The 16,426-nt window shown below is 33.5% G+C and overlaps 3 protein-coding genes across 3 annotated transcripts in view; 2 read left to right on the top strand and 1 right to left on the bottom strand.

Annotated features, from left to right (window-relative positions):
• The window catches only part of LOC135135528 (15-hydroxyprostaglandin dehydrogenase [NAD(+)]-like), a 136,682-nt gene that overhangs the window by 98,538 nt on the left and 21,718 nt on the right, over nt 1–16,426 (bottom strand). The gene's annotated exons all lie outside the window — the stretch shown is intronic.
• LOC135134856 (SNF-related serine/threonine-protein kinase) overlaps nt 1–16,426 on the top strand; it is a 46,537-nt gene that overhangs the window by 23,189 nt on the left and 6,922 nt on the right. The window contains exons 3-7 of the mRNA XM_064063714.1: nt 9,408–9,653; nt 11,237–11,636; nt 11,690–11,831; nt 11,886–12,098; nt 12,153–12,372. Coding sequence (XP_063919784.1) covers nt 9,414–9,653; nt 11,237–11,636; nt 11,690–11,831; nt 11,886–12,098; nt 12,153–12,372 — 1,215 coding nt within the window. The 5' untranslated portion in view covers nt 9,408–9,413. The remainder of the gene's footprint in view (nt 1–9,407; nt 9,654–11,236; nt 11,637–11,689; nt 11,832–11,885; nt 12,099–12,152; nt 12,373–16,426) is intronic.
• Nucleotides 379–1,427, top strand: LOC135135313 (cyclin-dependent kinase 2-like). Its single transcript, XM_064064339.1, has one exon. The coding sequence runs from the start codon at nt 458–460 to the stop codon at nt 1,397–1,399; it is 942 nt and encodes a 313-aa protein (XP_063920409.1). The 5' UTR covers nt 379–457; the 3' UTR covers nt 1,400–1,427.

Here is a 16,426-nt window from a genome sequence, read left to right as displayed (position 1 = left end):
TCAAATGTCGCCTAAAAGTTTCCTGAACAATTAATTTCATATCCGCATTCTTTTAATCATATGATGATTGATGAGAGATTCAACAGTGGGCACTTGTCTTTCCTTATATATATTGTACATAATTAATTTTCTTTCTGCTTCTAAGTTTTTAGCAATTTTTTTCTAAATGAGTTCATAGAAGGTTTTTTGTTCAAACGTTAATTACTCTCATTCCGACCGTCTTTGTCAGTTATTTAACTTTGTCACAATAGGATCCAGGCCATATAATGTTAGAGTTTGTGGACTACTATATGTATATTAGGAAATACAGGGTTTTTATAAATGATTCTAAGGGCGTAGTTGGCCATCGATTTAAAAAATTTCGCTTCGCTAAAATTAGACTTCATTGTGACAGTTTTCATTTTGTCATTTCCAACCCGCTAAATACCTTCCGAGGCTCCGTATATTCAAACGAAGAATGAACACTCTGGACAAATTCATCAAGCTGAAGACGGCTGGAGAAGGCACCTACGGCATCGTCTACAAAGCCAAGAACAAAGTGACTGGGCAAAGTGTGGCCCTTAAAAGGATTAAGCTAGAAAAATTTAACAAGTATGACCAAACTGAAGGGGTCCCTGCGACGGCGATACGCGAAATTTCCATCCTGAAGGGGCTGCGGCACTCGGCGATCATCGAGCTACAAGATGTGATGTACACCTCCGACAAGCTATATTTGGTTTTCGAGTATCTAGATTTGGACTTGAAGAGGTACTTAGATGGGACCATGAAACCAATGCATAAAGAATTGATTAGAAGTTACTTAAAACAATTGTGCGAAGGCCTGTCCTATTTGCACACCCACCGGATCCTCCACCGCGATATAAAACCGCAGAACCTCCTCCTAGACAAAGAGGGCCACATCAAAATCACCGACTTTGGACTATCACGGTGTTTTTCGGTCCCCACGAAGTCGTACACCCATGAAGTTGTGACCATGTGGTACCGAGCGCCTGAGCTGCTTTTAGGGTCCAAATTGTACACAAACGGAGTGGATATCTGGAGCTTGGGCTGCATTATGGCCGAAATGTTGATAAAGCGCGCGCTTTTCCCTGGGGACTCAGAGATCGACCAAATCTTCAAAATTTTTAAAATTCTGGGCACTCCGAATGACGAGATGTGGCTCGGGGTGTCGGAGCTACCGCAGTACGAGGTTTCATTTCCTCAGTGGAAAACGAGCGATTTAAATGTGCATGTTAGTTTTAACGACGCTGAAGAAGAAGAGTTTATGAAGATGATGTTAGTTTATGATCCTTTCGTCCGAAAATCGGCGAAGCAACTTTTAATCGTACCATACTTAAGAAAAGCCAAACTGACGACACCCAGCATGCGACCATTTCCCGATGTAACAGGAGAATACTAGAATTATCATAAGGATATTATTAAATAATATGTTATTAAATAATAATACCACCTCTCGTTTCAAATTATACGTTTTTCAAGTATGAATTACAGTTAATTCTCGTTGATCCAAGCTCAAAACAACAAAACAGTCGTTTTCAAGATTCTTGGTGCTTGCGGACGAAAATTTTGTTTTGTTCGGAGAGTGAAAGTATTCTGTAACCGATTGTAAGCAAGAATATCTATCCAAATACCCTGATTTGCAAATTCAAGAAACATCGTTAGGCTCACATTAGGGATGATGAACACATTTGTTCGAACTGACAGTGTCAAAAAACGGAAATCTCCTGGAAGACCTTCAATATCTGAGGAAGTTGATTTGAGACGACTCAAGCAGAATCCGCAAACATCTTTGACAAGATTGTCTCAGTAGTCAGGAGTTCCTGTTGCAGTATGAAATTGAACAATGGGTCCAAAACATTGACGAAAGGATGTTACAGACATTTTTTGGAATTAAAAAGAGAGTGAATATTTTCAACATTTACTGTGAAGTATGTCTGTAATCGAACCTCACTTTTTCGTATAATAGAATTAATACTTTTCAACAACGCTGTCAAAGGTCAGATATATGCAACACTGCAACAGTATGTATTAATAAAGCACATGCGCTTTTCGCTACGTTTTCTTCTGTCAAAAAAACAACGGCAGCTTCATTCCTTTTTCAGTTTACATTTTTAAATCAAGTAAAAAAGAAGTTTAATTTTGCTCATGTTTCTGACACATTTCCTAACCTTACATTTAAAACAAGATAACTCAACTAAGGGAAAATTGAAGGAGTTTTGATCATTTTGCAGGGACTACCAACAAGCTTATTACATTTTCGTGGCTAAAATCGTGAATGGATAATATTTCTACACTACACACGATGACAGTCTAAAAAAATAGTTTCTGGTGCTTTAATTAGATTGCTCCCGCTATGAGAACACCTTTATATCATCAGACTTAGTAAAGCTTCTTTGTGTTATAATTAAATGAGTTGTTACCAACTTGCGTAATAATAATATAAATTACAATGATAAAGATTTATTTTTAAAAAGTAAAGTATTTTAAATCAAGTGAAATAGTTGAAATACTTGCAGAAATGCTATTAATGGTGTTGTTAACAAACGCAGTAATTAAGTGCATTTTTTATTTTCTAATGGTCATGGAATTTTTATTGGTATGAATAACGTTTTACCTTGCTGTTTACAAAGTTAATCATGTAGTTTACTTTAGAATTATTAGAAATTAGCAAATGTGCGCAAATATTTTTCAATTTCATAAGAAAAGTACTAACTAGTTGAAACTAATGTAGACATCACTATGCAAAATAAGCGCATACTAAATAGTTCGTAATTGATAATTTTAGATGTTTTGTGTTATTAAACCAAAAGTTAGAACTTCGTACGATTCGTCCAAAAATTTTCATTGGAAATACCTAGGTATTGTGTCCTTCACAGATCGCACGTATAAGTACGTATATTTTGTTTCATATACGTATAAATTCTTGTATAATATGATTTTAACGACTTTCGCGCATTGTTGCTGCAGTGTTCTTACATTAAGTAATTTATTAAAATGTATTCATGATTATTCTGCAACCCACATTACACATGGCGGTGCATCGTTCCGTACCAGTTTTCCAAAATACCTGCCACAAATTTAAATACGCCATCTCCATTGTAATGTAAATTACTGCCACTCTACCAACTAAAACAAGAACTTTGAGAAAAAAATTGCTGTTACAAAGGTACTAAAAGGAGGTCTGACTGTGTGTAATATTAACATATACACCATAGTATCTTCGTGGTAGAGAGATACTTATTTTTGTATGAGTAATTTGCGCCACACACACAGTGTATTTAAGTCAGCAGTACATACATTATTATTCCAAGCTCTTGCTTTCAAAGAATCTAAACATTGAAAGAATGCTGCTATTTTTATTCCATACAGATACTAGTGAGAAAATATCATTCTCTTCAAGTAACAATTTGAAACTTCTCAAAAGTCATAAATCGGTCCATGCTTGCCAATTTAACGTTTTTGAGCAGGGTTTACGTCCGACCGTTTCCGCAGATGTATTTATAAACATCAACATATGGATGCGACATAGATCACATTCCAGCATACACGAGTCTCGTGTATGAACGTAGCGCCCATCGACGAATTGGCTGCGGCAGCAGGACAGAAATAGTAAAAGTTGCTGAATACTGCACCGCTCGGTTTTATTATGAATGAACAACTGACGTCATAGTCTATATCCTTTTGTGGATTCCTGAGCAGAGCTTATCGGACGTTCAGCTTTCCGTTTCCGTAATCCGTGGTATTTATAATTTGAATATGGTCGAGCGACAGCGAAGATGTACACTACATGTTTCTCGAACGCGAAAATACTAAATAGAACAGTATTATTTTAGATTAGTTTGTTATTGACTATGAATATGAAGTTAAAGCCTATAATAGGACAGCATTGTTAGTAAGAAAGGGAACGAATTGTAAGGAAAACAAAGCAACCAAACACAATACATTAGTCGTATCACCGTGGTTGGATTTCTTCATTGTGAAATTTTGCTATCTACATGTACAATAATTATTATTGGACTTTCTACATTTCACAGCGAGAGCAAAAAGAAGTATTTATTATTATACTCGTATTATAGGTTGGAATGAGTGATTATAATTTGAGCAGAAAAGTAGGACGGTTTAGTTTTTTGTACTACCAAAGCTTTCCTTTCAGGTTTTTAAAACAGGTTTATGAACAATTGCTGAAAATTAATCACAAATATTACTTGCTTCGTTGTGATGTGGTAGGTACTACCCACCTGTATGTGTGTGAACACGTTTTCAGATTAAATGTCCAGATGAGAAATTATTGAATAAATTTTTGTACAACCAAACTGGAAGTAACTATTGAATTTAATAATTTCTTAGAAATTATATGTAAGTGTTTTTGTTTGTCGCTTTTAGAGCAAACAACGAATTTGTGTCATTACGGTTTTTCAAAAAGTCCTCTTTATGCACCAGCGTGAGAAGATTATATAGATGAAACATTAAATTTAAATCAACCTAATTTCTACTTGCTTCATAATATTAAGATTACGTTTAAAAATATGTGTTTATGTTAAAGACTATTAACAGCTGGTTAAGAGATGTTTGATGCTATAGATTGGTGCATACTAGGGTGATTAAAAAAAAAAATATATTTTTTTTTTCGTGTTAAAGAGGTTCAAAAGTTTCTTTTCAACGTAAAAAAATACCAGTTAAAATTTGAGCTCTTAATATTAATATTAAGACCGTCCGCATCGCGTTTTTCTATTTCCGATAAGAATAACATGGGAAAATTTTTGTTTGCACCTTCTGATTTTTATTGCTAGCCCGTCGTGTGTCGTGAAAAAAATTCAATCACATATTTTTATAGAGAATTGAACGCTCTACAAAAAGTGTCTCCTATGATTTTGCGAGAAACCTGACTATGATTTTTTAACCCACTGATGCTGAAAATGTTCGGAAAGAGTTTTACTGGCCTTATTATAGCATAAAATTATAAACAATTACTGTTTAAAAAACTAAATGTAAAATATGTATAAATTTTTGTGGTGATTTATTCCAATAAGACCATCAAATTTATTGTAATGCATCAAAAACGTCAAAATTTGCGATAAATTTAACTTTAGCCTAAAATAACTCTTCAACTATCAGGTTTCTCGCACAATCATAGGAGACACTTTTTGTAGAGCGTTCAATTCTCTATAAAAATATGTGATTGAATTTTTTTCACGACACACGACGAGCTAGCAATAAAAATCAGAAGGTGCAAACAAAAATTTTCCCATGTTATTCTTATGGGAAATAGAAAAACGCGATGCGGACGGTCTTAATATTAATATTAAGAGCTCAAATTTTAACTGGTATTTTTTTACGTTGAAAAGAAACTTTTGAACCTCTTTGCACGAAAAAAAAAATTATTTTTTTTTTTGAATCACCCTAGTGCATACATTTATTTTTTAGGACACTTATGTATATAATTACAAAAACTGGCCGCATTTAATTAAAAAAACGGCAAAATCATTTGTTAATAATTTTTTTGAAAGAGTTAAATAGATAAAATTTTGGTAATGACCAGTGTAATTGATGTTAATCATTGACTTAGTTATGAGTTGAAGAAGTCCATTATTAACTAAATTAAACTATAAATAGATGCACATTTCGGAAAATTTTGAAATAACGTCATTTGATTTTTGGAAGGGATAAACAGATAATTCGGATTAGTGATTTACCAAGTCTATCTTGACCTAAAAGCATATGTGCAGAACTTCAAGGCAATAACGCAATCGGTTGTATAGTTTCTAAATTAAACTGTACAATTTTGTTGTATAATAATTTTAGTTTTTTTCCCAAAAATCTACATACATAACAATAAAAAATAGGGGTAGATTAATAAATTGCAAGTACAGACACATCATATTTTGCACATTTTTCGTAAAATTTACTTGCCAGAAGCTTAAGATGACGTCTGTAAATGTTTGGTGGGATGACAAATTTATGTTAGTATTTTATCATCTACTCGATAATCCTATAACATACCGAAAATTCACGACGATCTGCCCAGCAGACGACAGAGGTGTGAAGGGAAGTTCTACTTTTTCCTATACTAGGAACTATGATACCAAAAATATGTAAATACGCTAACTATACATACTTATAAAAGCGAAAAACGGGGGCAGTTGGACAGATATTTCAAAGTATTGCTAGAACAAGATGAAATAGAGAAAGATGCAATGGAACAAGAAAATGATCAGAACACAACACAAGAGCAACAAGAACGAGGAGAAAAGAAGTACACAAAATGAAGAGAAAAACACCGAACCATGACGAAGTAACCACCGAAATGGTTAAATACATGTATGAGGAGAGAGAACAAGAACTCGTTAATATTATGAACAATCAAAAAATACAATGAAAGTGCCGACAATATTACCAAAATTCTGTATGGAACCTATTTCTACATTTTGTATCAATTAGGGGAAAAGCACTTTTACATTTTAATGAGATATCTTTTATCGAAATGAGAGACATGGTAACAAATATGAAAAGTAAAGACAGCAAAGATCTTTATGGTTTAAATATGAACATAATTAAATATGTGGGAGATCCTCTCATTATATCCTTAACAAAACTGTCGAATTGTTGCATATGAGTTCCAAATGAAGGAACTTTCCCGGATTGTTTTAAAGTGACAAAAACAGTATCTTTAAAATTAATAAAAGTTCCTATATAAGCAATCAATTGACGCAATTTTTCAAACAAAATATTTACTTTTTGGGGGGACAATGGGGTTCAGACCAAACAAATCTACCACTGATGCTTTAAATAAAATATTAAAAGAAATCCTAGCGTTGAAAAGGAGGGAAATAGCTGGTGGAATATTTTGTGAGCTTTCGAAAGTCTTCGATTGTGTTCAACACAATATTTTAATATTAAAACTAAACAAATATGGAATTAGTGGAACATCACTAAATTTCATAAAATCTTGTCAAATTGGAACGCGGTATTCCAGGGTCCGTATTGGGACCTCTATTATTGTTTATCTATGTTAATGACTTCCCAAATTATATTCCTGATTTCATCATGGTCACAAATTTTGGCGACGAGACAACAATTGTATCGACGACTATCAGGATGTCTAATCTGGAGGGTCAATTAAATGTTGCACAATAATATTTAGCACTCAAAGCGAGCACAAACAAACGGTAGCAAAGATGGATTATTTTAAGTTTAATATAGTGAGTCATCAGAATCTGACAACGGACTATCAGTCAGTAGCGTAACATGCACACTTCAGAAGGGGGTGGTTTTTTAAATTTAATTTGTCATTGCATTTTGTCAATAAAACAGGGAAAGATAAACTTAAGTGAACTGGTCAACACGCTAGCACGAGTGCCTATGAATCTATTAGGCACTAATCTAAACAGATACCCTTACGCAGGTAAAAAAGTTCACTGTGATAGAGAGACGATGACGGACGCCTCTGAAGGTGCGCCCACCCCGTAAATTTGAAAGTGGAGTTGACCCGACCGATTGTAACGCAAGCTTTTATGCGAGTATATGCCGACTTCGTAGAAGGTTATATTTATATTACACTGCACGTGTCGGAATTGACATACGTGTCCTTGCTGAAGTAATGTTGATTGGAACATTGGGAAAACTCACCAATACATACAAGCACAGACTTGCCCTTTATCAATGCCTTCATATTTTTAGAGTAATTGTGAATCCGGTTCTTATCATGGGTTGACGATAAGGACACTCCAGAGTTACACTTACTTAACCTTATGAAAGCTCCGCTTACACTAGTATAAAAGGTTGCTATTCGCGAAAATTTGGATGCCTTGGGGAAAACCTCAAGGAGGATTCATAAACCACAAATATAGAAGTATGTTATTTTATAAAATTTAAATCCTGCTTATTGTGAAAAATTTTGAGGGGACGTCGTCAGATTGTTGGAGATGATTTGGCAAATTTTCATTAGTGTTTTACCATCTACACGGTATTTAAAACATACATAAAAATTGACATAGACGGCAGACAGACAGACAGACGAAACGGGGGACCTTTTTCATTCATTACAGGTCATGAAACTCGAGAAAACATGAAAGTAGCCAGCTAACGCTCACGAAGTAAAAATCAAGCATGTAAAACCGTCTGGTTACAAGACAAATAAATCAAAAATTAAAAAAAAAACATATCGAAATTCAAACGAATAACTTTTGGAAATACATTGGGTAAAGGATTTTAGAGCTAGAAGCCAAGAAACAATTGGAAAAGGCAGTAAAGGAAAGCGGTCTATTTTACTTTTTTTTTATGTGGAATACGTTATCAAATTTCGGGTGGAAATAAATCACAATAAATCAGTGTTAGTATGGTAACAAAAATGCGAACAATTTGTAATCTGCAAAATAAACTGTAAAATTGGATGATTTGCTCTTGATTTTTTTGGAGAGGGATCCATTTATGTAAAATAAAAGATACGGTGGATTGTGAAACAACAGATATGCTGGGCGCTACACATTTATTACGCGAAATTTATTAAGCCAGACTTTGAGACTTTAATTTATTAGAGGGAATGAACAAAAAAAATGTCAGTGTATTTTACCACGCTCACAATAATCTTAAAACAGACTGAAAAATCTCAAAGTAATCGGTTTACGAAAATTATTAATATATTGTCTAGTAAAACTCCCGACAGGCGACGACAAACAGACGAAAACGTAATATAAATATAAATAAAACGTCAAGAAAATATGAAATTAGACGTTTATCAAAATGACCCTACTACAATACTTTTTTAACTATTGGCCGGCAGTGATAAGAACCAGTTGCAAAAAATACAGATTAGAAGATTAGAGAAACCTTGACAAAAATAGCAACATATTAAGTAATTTAATGCTTGTTGTGTTCTTGGAAAACTAGAAATGTTTCTTCATGCTTGCGTTTGATAATTTCATAATATTATAATAATCCATTTAAGTAATACGAATTTATTAAAGTTGGAATGTCTGTCTGTGTTTATAAATCCCCCAGAATGTTTAATTCAAGTTAAAATATTGTAAAAACATGGATATTATTGCTTGGAACCCTATCACGACCATAACTCGACTTCTGAATAAAAATCTGCAAAGACAGAAAACCAAATAAATATTATATTCCATGAATTGGAAGAACCGTAACGTATTGTAATACGAAGTTTAAGTTTTTGCCATTCCGTTAATGCTCACTCTTGTAAATAATACTAATTGTATTTCTACTCAAAGAACAATGCAGTTCATGTGTAGATACCTGCATGAATAATTTCCCGCATGAGAAACTAAACATCCTTTTACATAACCTTTAACCTTGGCTAATTACTTAATGTCGTCTTACTTAAAACTGCACACACGATAAAGTTTGAATGTTATGAAAACACATAGTTTATGTTTTTTTCCTTGTTGCAGGTGAAGATGCACCGGAGCCTTCGCATCGGCAGCGGACCTTTGGATTCCAATACGTTGTCTGCATTAAAATCTGGCCCTTATGAGGGCAAAATCGCCGGACTTTATGATTTAGAAGAAACTCTAGGAAGAGGTCATTTCGCCGTTGTCAAATTAGCGAGGCATGTTTTCACAGGCGAAAAAGTCGCCGTTAAGGTTATCGATAAAAGCAAACTGGACGAAGTCTCAAAAGCGCATCTTTTTCAGGAGGTAATAAAATATCTGATAAATCATATTCACGTAGTGTTTAATGATATTTAGAAGTTACTTTTCTTGCACGCTTGGTAATTTAAACTGCTATTGACCTATGGTTAACTCGTTTATACGGGTCATAAACTTATAAATATGGGTCGATAGTAGATTAGGGACGAGTCGCTGAATAAATGTCGGTATTTCATTACTTGACGCTATAAAAAAGCTTTAACGAAAATATTAAAGAACGTGTTCGATCCTACACAATTCACGAAGGAATGAAATGACGTCATGTGGGTATTTCACGAGTTATACTACTAGTTTCATAAAATAGTAATCCCATATGAAGTAAATTTTATGGTCATTTAAACACGAAAATGCATGTCTAAATTGTACCTACCTAAAACATTGTTTTAATAGATTTTGAAGATGAGGTCATGAATTTTTAAGGGATGAATAAATGAACATTGTTAATGATTTATTATGTTTATGTCTACTATGTAGTGTCAGAAATAAACTATAAAATGACAATAAGTGAGCATGGTATGTTTCATATTTCAAGAGAAATTTTCTTAATAAAATTTTGTGATGATGACATCAGCACGTTAGTTGGAATAAGTATACCAACTTGAATAAATGTAGTTTAACACTACCCACAATACTACCACTTTCCTAGAATTATGCTTTATTTATTAATTCTTGAATAAATCATTCCATTACAAACAGTTGAACATGTTACCCTTAAGTTTTAAGTGAAATTTCTCCATCCCCACTAGAAAGTTAGTAACATTATCTCTAAATTCTACTAGATGAATTATTTATAAAATAATTTCGTGCCATAGACATCTAGATATCATTTTTTATTATTTTCAATTCTAAATGAATTGTAATTTGTCTACAAAACTGGATTTGTTTGTGCTTCAGGGACAAAACAATTTCTGACTGCATAACTAGACCATTTTTTCGTTTAAGATTTTAGGAATTTCTCTTTTGAAATTTATCAGTTTGGACAAAAAAAAAACTACAAATGGATGTTAATAGTGGCGTTTTTGGATAATATACACACTTTCCAAAATTCCTTGGTTGTCTTTGATTGTGTTTTTTTATTGCTCTCTCGATATTAATAATTATTAACAATTCTTAAGTTGTAAAAAAGAAAAATTGTTAGTGTTTTATTTATATTGCGCATTCAAATCAGTGTGACCCGAAATAAAATGACTTCATAGAAATGCCTCCATGTAATAATAGTGTTAAAACACGATATGATTTTTGAATAATAAACAGTTGGGCAGTCTAAAAAATATGCAAAAACTGACAAAGCTCTGAACAGTTTGAAACCTGAACTGCTTATGTCGACTCGAAGTTCACTTCCGATTACACGCAGAGTTGATTATAACTGTCAGAAAAATGTTGTTTTGTCGCTGTCTTTATCGGACACACAATACTGCAGATAATTAAAAAAGTATCTAACGACCGTTTCGGAGGTTATCTTTCTCCAGCAGACTCAGGATGTATCGATCGTTATGTCGCAACTTGAAAGTAATTTGATGACATCATTGTATTCTTTCGTGAATCTGATAATAAGTGATTTGTGTTTCTAGGTGCGATGCATGAAATTAGTACAACACCCTAACGTAGTCCGTTTGTATGAAGTAATAGACACAGCCACTAAGTTATATTTAATATTAGAACTAGGAGATGGCGGTGACTTATACGACTACATTATGAGACATGACACGGGCCTATCCGAACAGTTGGCTAAAGAGTATTTCAGACAAATAGTTAGAGCTATATCGTACTGTCATCAGCTGCATGTTGTTCATCGTGATCTCAAACCCGAAAATGTGGTTTTCTTCGAAAAATTGGGTGTCGTTAAATTAACTGACTTTGGATTTAGCAATAAATTCTGCCCTGGTCAAAAACTTGAAACGTCATGTGGCAGTCTAGCATATTCTGCACCAGAGATTTTGTTGGGTGATTCGTACGATGCACCTGCTGTTGGTCAGTAGAATGTTCGAACTGTGGAGGTTTTGTTTTAATGTTTCGGTTTGCAGATATTTGGTCACTGGGTGTGATTTTATATATGTTAGTGTGTGGGCAAGCACCGTTTCAAGAAGCTAATGATTCCGAAACTCTCACTATGATTATGGACTGTAAATATAGTGTTCCTCCGCATGTATCAAAAGACTGTCAAGAGTAAGTGTAATTCTGGGTCAAAAGGATTTTCGTGTTACAGTAAATTTGTTGTAGCTTAATTGCTCGAATGTTAGTACGGAATCCGGAAAAGAGGGCGACACTTGCCGAAATATCTAAGCATAAATGGTTAATGGTTGGCAAACAAGACAATCCACCTCTTGATACTCTTCCGTTAGTTTCTAGGGAACAGTTAATCGAAGAAGATCATAATCTTATTGTCCAGAAAATAGTGAACGGAAATATTGCCACCAAAGAAGAAATACAAGAGTAAGGTGATAGGTGTTTAGTTAGGGAAATTACCTATAATGTTTTGTATTGTAGAAGTTTGGATAAAAATGAGTATAACCATGTCACTGCAACGTACTATTTGTTGGCGGAAAGAAAACTGAGATCTAAACGACAAGATCAAGTCCCAAAAAATAAAAGACCAGAACACTTGGCAGTACCACATAATTCTCCAGCTCCAAAAAGGGATAATAATGGTACCGGCCCATCGCCTTGTCTCTTGACTGTACCTAGGACGCCTGGAGATGTACCACAGGTAAAGTAATATTTTAGTTTTTAATTTAAAATTGCTAAATAAAATAAGGTTAAAATAGTTACCACTGGAATAAAAATAACAGTAATTTATAAAGATGGCAAGTAATGGACTATATTGACGGCTATACATACATTTATATCGATGAATTAAACTCGATATGATATTCAGGAGCGAGATTTGATAAAAACTGGTGCACAATAATATAATAACATATACATATTATTCCGTGGTGCTTTCAGTGTAAAATCAAAATGACCGCAGAAAAAAGTGATTCATAGCGGATGATTTCTTTGATTTGCGATCTAGTTACCCAAGTATTTGTTGATATAACAAATTCGGCCCAAAAGTATGTCGTGCCTAAACACAGTCTTTCATTTTAAAAAACTATAAAATTTTAATGAATTAATAATAATAATTAGTTAATAATTCACTTTGTTCTTAAAACGTACATTACTCTGATGACTTCACAATTTCACAACATAACCTGAATATGGGTTGTCTGTGGCTTTACTTAGAAAGTAAGATTACGTTATGTCAACAAAATTTAAACTCTCGTTAAATTTAAAGAGATTTATTTGAGACAAGTAACATATTTAATTGAACATACAGTTATTGCTGGATTTTCTGCTCTCTACATCCCCATATTTTAGGAGTTTACATATCCTGATAGTGATAGATGAAACCAGACTTCATCTCTTAAAATATTATGTTATACAATAAATCATTCTGTTCATAATTAGGTAGTCTAAGTCGTTGAAATATGTACATGTATTTTGTAGGGGAACAACATTAGGTCTTAAACTGTATGGGAGTTGGCATCCATAACTTACCAGACATTTTCAACAGCCTCGGGAGTTTTGTTTTGTTAATGTGTGACTTCCTGATTTCCTCTTAATGCTACCAGTCTCACAAAATAATTTTCTTAGATAACTATCTTTACAAAATAAGCTTAAAGAACAGCAACATCGGGGAATTTTTCACGAAATTCCTGAAAATAAAGTAGGGCGTCATGCATCCATCCATTCACCATCCACCGGCTGGCCGTTAACGAAGTAAGACTCAAAACATTAATTACTTATGATCTTCGGAAAACATTTTTCTCGAAATGAAAATTTTCGTTCTGTGGATAGTTTAGATTCATTCTCTAAAAACGATGTAGCCTTACTGCCCATTCATAATGGACATAAGACATAAGAACGAGCGCATAACATAATTTACGTTTTTGGTTTGTGTCTGGCTTATGCTTATCTACGTTCACAGTGGACAGAGTGAACTCTGTAAGAATTGTTAAACTGCGCAAACGCAGAACGGAATAACTCCCGGCTAAACATAGAAACGGCTAACCTCAAACTGAGTCAATCAAAATATCTAACCTACAATTTCATACGATATTCGAACTTGACAACTCGCAGTACAGAACAGACTCGCAGTGTGAAGCTTTGATTATAATTTAGATAATATAATCAAAGGTGCGAAGTGCCAAGTGCCAACTGTCAAAGGGAATTCAACAGCAGCATTCAAAAGTCCCTAGATTTTAACATAATTTTGACATAATTCGTGCACAAAGTTGAACACACACAAGGATTACATAAAACGTTCATAAGCATAAGAATTACGTTCGTCCACTGTGAACAGGGGTACACGTTTTCCATCGTTTCAACTTTATGTATTTATGTAAGCTTTATGTACTTGTTATGCCTTATGTCCATTGTGAATGGGCAGTTAAAAAAGAAGAAGATTTTTGCCGAAAATTTGAAAATGAATAAACAACAGTATTTTACAATTTACGTAAGATGCAAGATTATATGCACTCTACCACAACATAAGTTGTATATTCTAAGAAACGACCTACGTATTATATTGTGCGGCGAAAACTAGATCACAAATCAAAAAATCACACAGTAGTAACTGCATATAGGATCAATAAAAAATCCTCTAGTTAGCCATGGAATTGATTTAAAAAAATATGTGTTTTTGGGGTTAGGGAAATTGTTCGCGAAATTCACCGTTTTCTTGCTTCACTTGTTTCAATCATTTTTGCCTTATTGTCACTTTGATGTTTGAAATTCAAAAGATTTATCACGTTGCGTCCAGTATCAACCTGCCCGCAATGTCAAAAATGACAAAACTCAAAAAACAAACTTACAATATGTAAAGGAGGCTTACACTTTGTGACAATGGAATGTCATCATTTTTGGCCGCCACTGTATAATTTCTCAACAGCTTCTTGGTCGAAGAGTAAAGTGCGTTTCTTAAGTTTGGGGTAGACAAATGGAATAAAGCGGTGTCTTGTTGTTACCCATTATTTATAAAGTTCTGCAGTTTATTTGTATTCCAAACAAACAAAAAATTGAATAACTTCTTATTCTAGGTATATTATCTTTACCTGTGCACTTTGAATTTTTCGATAACGTCAGGGTTATAATGTCATGGATATTTCTTTTTAATTGATCATCTTTGTTAATCCAAGTTTTTTATTATACCGGGTGTCTGAAAAATGGTGAATTAACTCTCCTCTACGCTCTTAACAATCAACTGGTGAGTGGGAAGAATAGTAAAAAATTCCTTCTCACATTTTGGTGGAGTCATAATGATTTTAAAATTGGTTATAATAACTATATAATAATAAAACTTTTAGTTAATATTTCTCTCGCCCATGACCCTGTTTAATTGCCATTTCAGTTACAATGTACAAAGATATGGTTGTGTTGTTTTTGTAATAATTTGATAAAAAACGAGTAAACAGTTAAAAATGTTTGACGTATCAAAAATTGTAAAAAGTTTTCAAAACCCTACGTTTAAAATATTTGCAATTAATTTTAGGTCCCCCTAGTGTTTTATTTTCGGATACATTTAAAGGAATCTGGTGTTTTGTTGCTGAGTGAACTTGAAAAAATCTTTTGAGCTTTTAGTGTTTTACTTTTTACGAATCTGAAAAAATCTTGAGTGCCCCAGTGTTTGGGTACCCATTGTCATTATTTTGGGAGCCCATGGAAATTTTTTTTGTAAATTATTTAAAACAATTTTGGGGGACTTTGGTGTTCTATTTTTGGAAAATTCTGACCTAACCTGTTTTAGACTTAATTTTGGAACCCAGTTTTTTTTTTAATTTAAAGCAATCTTGAGATTCTAGATATTCCTGTTTGGAAAGAATTTGAAAGGGCTTTGGACCCTCTAGTGTCTTTTCTTATAGTAATTTACTTACATTTCTTACAAGATACGTCATTTGCTAAAATCATACATCGTACATGCTAGTTGAGAGAAATATCACAAAAATGTTTTTTTCGCGCAGGTTAATCTTACGAAGAAATTAAAAAGCCAAAATTAATGTATAAAAAAAAGTTATGTAAAATTAACAAAACAGAGTCGAGTTTTCGAAAAATTCCAGTATCTACAATTTTTTTGTAGTCGTGAAATTTTTCAGAGTTGGGAGAACGCTAACGTTTTCATCAGTCGATTCAACGAGTCAGAAGATCGTTCTACATGTTACTGTATTTATTGCAGACTTGTGTCGTCATTACCATTTTTTTGCGCTCTTTTTGACTTAAAGGCATAATCAAACACGCTTAAAGGACTCTTCTACTTCGCGTCTATGACCGAACTGTTAAGGCTGAATGCCTAATTGGGTTTCGTAATAGAACTGGTGTAATTTATGTTTCCAAAATTGGTAGTCATTACAAATGTCACTGCCAAATAACAAATAAAATAAACGTCAAAATACCAAAAATTGTTTTTCGTGCGCAGAACGACGTTTATTATGGGTGCTACTTTGGACAGTTTCCGGTATTTCGTCATTTGTTAATAAGAATTTATTATTGTGAAAATTTAAACTTCAACAATTACAGACTGACATTTGTCGTACCAACCACGTCAAAATTCCCCAAAATTTTAAAAATTCCATTTTTTTTATGGAAAAAAGTACGAAGCAGAAACAATACTATAAAATATACGTTTCATCGTATATTTTAGCGCACCGATTCCTTCGAAAACTCGTCTAACGACTCGTTTTCTAATTTTGGTATTCGTGCTCTAAAATAATATCTTATGAAACTTG

Source organism: Zophobas morio, unplaced genomic scaffold (genome assembly GCF_036711695.1).
Source record: "Zophobas morio isolate AGI-343-1 ecotype UQ-CSIRO unplaced genomic scaffold, CSIRO_AGI_Zmor_V1 ptg000024l, whole genome shotgun sequence".
Taxonomy (NCBI): Eukaryota; Metazoa; Arthropoda; class Insecta; order Coleoptera; family Tenebrionidae; genus Zophobas; species Zophobas morio.
This window is presented reverse-complemented; position numbering and strand designations above follow the sequence as displayed.

Coding starts and splice junctions, on each gene's coding strand:
- LOC135135313 (XM_064064339.1), top strand. CDS start 458: ATGAACACTCTGGACAAATTCATCAAGCTGAAGACGGCTGGAGAAGGC.